The sequence below is a fragment of the Nylanderia fulva genome, unplaced genomic scaffold (assembly GCF_048542155.1).
Source record: "Nylanderia fulva isolate GAGA-0341 unplaced genomic scaffold, ASM4854215v1 Scaffold763, whole genome shotgun sequence".
NCBI lineage: Eukaryota > Metazoa > Arthropoda > Insecta > Hymenoptera > Formicidae > Nylanderia > Nylanderia fulva.
Window position 1 is genome coordinate 8,456 of NW_028190877.1, and position 4,858 is coordinate 13,313.

At 33.1% G+C, this 4,858-nt stretch overlaps 2 protein-coding genes across 2 annotated transcripts; both read right to left on the bottom strand.

Annotated features, from left to right (window-relative positions):
- Positions 1–1,971: 1,971 nt before the first annotated feature.
- LOC146720144 (uncharacterized) lies at positions 1,972–2,529 on the bottom strand. Its single transcript, XM_085489014.1, has one exon. It carries the CDS (start codon positions 2,527–2,529, stop codon positions 1,972–1,974), a length of 558 nt encoding a protein of 185 aa, XP_085345140.1.
- A 45-nt stretch (positions 2,530–2,574) lies between these two features.
- LOC146720145 (protein CFDP2-like) lies at positions 2,575–3,488 on the bottom strand. Its single transcript, XM_085489015.1, has 2 exons — positions 2,802–3,488; positions 2,575–2,703 (listed from the first exon to the last, which is right to left on the bottom strand). The coding sequence occupies exons 1-2, from the start codon at positions 3,486–3,488 to the stop codon at positions 2,575–2,577; spliced, it is 816 nt and encodes a 271-aa protein (XP_085345141.1).
- Between the last annotated feature and the right edge of the window lie 1,370 nt (positions 3,489–4,858).

A 4,858-nucleotide genomic window follows, 5' to 3' on the forward strand; every position in this document is an offset into this window, starting at 1 on the left:
TGAATACAATCCTCACCTTGATTATAGTCGCTATAAATACAAATTGACGCAATGGATAAAATATGCAGTCATTGTAAAGCCAAAAAATGGAAAGATGAAGCCCCTGGCATGTGTTGTGCTGGTGGTAAAGTATCACTTCCAAACATTGAGCTGCCAGATTCCCTCAAAACGTTAGTGTTAGGAACTCATCCTTTATCAAATAATTTTCTTAATAATGTAAGAAAATATAATACTTTATTTCAGATGACCTCTTTCGGAGCAAAAATAGTTATGGAACAAAATTTTATGCCTGCATTTAAAATTCAATGGCAAGTTTACCATCGTATAAGAAGTTTATTTCCAGCTTCTGGTAATACTCACTAATTTTTGCAAATATATTTCATCTCTGATGCCGATCAAATTTCTCTCCAAAGTAATATTGCTCCAAACTTAAGTATTGAAGTAATATCTATTCTAAAAAATGTTTTAAATGAAAATAATAATTTGATCAAGGATTTCAACTATAATCTTGAAAATAGATCTTTATGTGATCGTGAAGATTTAAAATTGATAATTTATGCCGATCGCGTAACCGTTAATCAGCACAGAGGTCGATATAATGCACCAACTAATAATGAAGTAGCTGTTTTACTGGTTGATGACGATAAAGAATCTAGAGATATTGTTTTAAATGGTCGAGATAAACAACTTCACCGAGTTTCAGAGCTACATCGCTCTTATGATCCCTTGCAATATCCGCTTATGTTTCCGAAAGTTGAAGATGGTTATTATTTAACTATCGTTTTAAATGGTAATAGTGAACGAAAAGTTTCCTGTATGCAATTTTATGCATACAGACTTATGATAAGGAATAATTACGATAATTTTTTACATTATTATAAATTTCTATTCAATCAATATTGTGTTGATATGATAGCTAAAATGATGACCGAAAGATTATCATTCATTCATAATAATCAAAAAACATTACGAGCCAATGATTATATACATTTCCGGGATGCTGTGCAACAAGATGCTAATATTAATGCTAATAATATCGGCCAACGTGTAATACTTCCCGCAACAGTAACTGGATCACCACGTTATATGCATGAGAAATCTCAAGATGCTATGACATATGCGCGCAAACATGGGCGCCCAGATTTGTTCATTACTTTTACGTGCAATCCTGAATGGCCAGAGATAAAAAACAAACTATTTCCTGGTCAAACATCAAAAGATAGACATGATCTAATTTCTAGGGTTTTTCATTTGAAAATGAAGAAATTTTTAGACATTATCATTAAAAAAGAAATATATAATAAAGTAAACTGTTACTCAGTAAGTGTTGAATGGCAAAAACAAGGTTTACCTCATTGTCACATATTAATATGGTTAGAGATTAAAATAAAACCTGATGAAATTGATCTTATAATTTCTGCTGAACTCCCAGATAAAAATATTGACCCAATATTACATGAAATGGTACTTAAACACATGTGTCATGGTCCATGTGGAAATATAAATAGATCATCGCCATGTATGATAAATGAAAAATGTTCCAAAAAATTTCATAAGGCATTCATTTCTGATACTCAAACTACAGATGACGGTTATTCGTCTTACCGCAGAAGAAGTCTTGAAGATGCAAGTCAAATAGCAACTTTAAACATACGTGGTAATTTGATTGACATAGACAATAGATGGATTGTTCCATATTGCCCAGTTTATTACGATGTTTTAATGCACATATCAATGTTCCCAGATAGCCACAGTAATTATTATGACATCATTTTGATGGAAAATGATGCATTTTGACATCAAAATGATGTCATAATAATTACTGTGGCTATCTGGGTTGAGTTCTGTCATTCTGTACAAGCGATTCGATATATCTGTAAATATATTACCAAAGGTCCTGATCAAGCCACTTTTGTGATTAAAAATGAAAACGATGAATTGACCAAATATCTTAATGGTCGATACATATGTTTATCTGAGGCTACTTGGAAATTCTTTAGCATTACTCCAAGAGGTTGGTATTTGTTGTTGTTCTAAACATTTGTTTAAGAGGTTAAGCAATACTACCTCCAGAGGTTTTCCTCCCATTTTTAACATTTTACTTGTCACCCTGTCTTCTTTTGGGGTCTTTTGGTTTTTCATCATCTTTATTGCTACCCACAGTTTATCTTTATCAATTCCTGAAATCTTTTCCGAACTGACATTTAGGATTTTTTGTCCTCTAATTCCTACCTTGTCCGGCCTTGGAGATGCTACACTGTATAGCTTGCGATAAAATCTTTGAATGGTGTCGGTGATATCATCTTTATCTGTGATTATTTCTCCTTTTTCATCTCTTATAGCGCAGATCTTTGTTTTACCTCTTGCTATCTTGGAACGTAGAACTTTCATATTGGCGTTCCCCTCAATAGTTTTGCGGGCTAGTTCGGTACTATGATTTCGTAAATCTCTCTGTATATTTTTCCTGATCTTTTTGTTTAGATCTTTGTATTCTTCTAATTCTCTATTCGTTTGCCGTCGTTTTTCCATGAAGGTGTTTAGTATCTGTACTTAGCTTGTTGTTCTTTTTTTGTTTTATTTGTGCACTAATTTTTTTGTGGCTATTTGAATACTTCTGGTGATCCTCTCCGACAGTTTGTTGATGTTCATTCCTGCTAGATCTTGTGGCTGTAATTTTGTTTGAAGTGTTTCCTGGTATTCTAGCTGTTTTAATTCCAATTCTTTTAATATGGGTCTGAAGGTTTTGTCTTCATCAGCTTATGCCTTTCCCGTTTGATGTTGATTAGGATCGTGGCCCTTACCAGATAATGGTCACTTCCAATGTAAAATTTATTCAAGACTGAAACATCTGTGCATATCTCCTTGGTATTTGTGAGGATGTAATCGATCTCGTTTTTTGTCAAGTTGTTTGGGCTTTTCCAAGTCCATTTCCTTTGAGGTGATTTTTTGAAGAAAGTGTTCATGCAGAATAAGTTTTCGCTGCCGAGATAATCCAACAACATTTGGTCTCTGCTATTTCTGACCCCCAAACCGTATGGTCCTATAATTTGAAGATCCTCCGTTGTCCTTGGGCCCATCTTAGCATTAAAGTCTTCCATGACCACCGTAAATTTTGCCTTTTCCGCTCTTCTTGCTGTACTCACATCCTCGTATAGGTGCTCTATTTCCTTATCTTCCGCTGTGGTGGTCGGCGCATAGACCTGTATCACCTGGATGGTGTATCTCTGATTTAACTTCATCACGATGTAAATGACTCTTTCTGAAGTGGCCCTTGTTTTAGTGACAAGGTGTTTTAAGTTTTTGTGAACCATGATCGCCACTCCTCCATTATGTGTATTGTTGATAGAGTTATTCTGATATAGCATATGTCCCGATTTGAGCACTGTCCCAACCTCACCCATCAGACGTGTCTCGCAAATCCCTAAGACGCTCCACTTTATGAGTTGCAATTCATGTTCCAGTTCCTCGAGGTGCTCATCCAATCTCATGGTTTGTATATTATATGTCGAGATCCAGAGTTTCTTTTGGTTCTTCCTACTATTTCTTTTCCTTGCTATCGGATTTTTGCCTCCCCCAGAATCCTTGAAGTAGACTGATAAATCAGCACGAGATTTCAGCTCTCCGGCTGTACTCGCCTGAGGTAATTGCGTTTTAGATTCGACATTTTATGGGTTAAAAGGTGTTGGCAATAAGTTGCCACGCTTGCCAGGCGGGTTGGTGACTACCTGTTGGTCCGCGGGAACTATTTTATTTCATTCCTACCCTCCAGACTATTAGGTCTGGCGAGTTTTCCCCTATCTGTCACCTGGGGACACGGTGCCTTGGGCTTACAGACTGCCCCGACAGTTTATCAAATATCCTATATAAATTATATTTTACGAATCTTATTATTTAAGAATTAAAGTGTGTTATAAGATAAAAAAAATTGTGTGGGTATTTATTTATTTGATATTCAACTGATGCGTTAATCAAATAAATAATTTTCACGAAATGAATTTAAACACTAAATTATAAATTAATTTATTCACTTATTTTAATCAAGAAATCTAATTGCGTGAATAATCTCATTTTGTATTAAAGTAACATTTTTACTAATTCATTAATTAATAAGCCATGCCATATGATTCGCAAACTTTTTATTGTAATATTATAATATTAATCAATTACCATTTTTACCATCGTAAATTATTTGGTCTCGATATGGCACGAATTCATGAAAAAGTAATTGTATCAATTTGTTTGCATCGTACTAATTGGATGATTTGATACATTCTAGAAAAGTGCCTATAATAATTTTAGTAATGTATTTTTTTTTGTAATATATATTTGTTGTATGATTGTAAAACATATTTTGCCTATATGACATCTACATTTAATAATGTTTCATATAAAGAATTTCTTTTCTCTTTTTTTAAGAAACAAAGAAAGTTTTTAAAGAGTTGTGCTATATATTGATTACAAAAAATGTATATATGTTATAAATTTTATTACGTAATGTCAGAATTTATACCTTGATATTTATTCAACAAGATTTGTCCGACATCATGTAACATCCCTAGTCTTACGTCTATAAGCGGAATGCAAGTTTTGTTATCGTCACTTCGGAAAAATATACTCAAACTCACTTTTATTCATTTTTGTGTAATAATTAGGATTCCGTAAAAGTGTTTTTTCCTTTGACAAGTATTGTACATTAAGATTAATTAATTAAGACTTTCACTGTGATTCATAAATTATAATTTCAACGTATTGAAAATAGTCACATAAAGAAAATAATACGTTAGTTTAAAAAAAATTAATTCTTCTTTTAAACTTATTGTTAGATCATTTCTTTTAAGCATAGAGTACAATTGCATTA

Bases quoted from the DNA above. Each gene is read 5' to 3' on its own strand.
- LOC146720144 (XM_085489014.1), bottom strand. From the start codon at position 2,529: ATGGAAAAACGACGGCAAACGAATAGAGAATTAGAAGAATACAAAGAT.
- LOC146720145 (XM_085489015.1), bottom strand. From the start codon at position 3,488: ATGAGATTGGATGAGCACCTCGAGGAACTGGAACATGAATTGCAACTC. The intron at 2,704-2,801 runs GTAAGGGCCACG...GAATTAAAACAG, and splicing joins TTGGAAGTGACCATTATCTG to CTAGAATACCAGGAAACACT.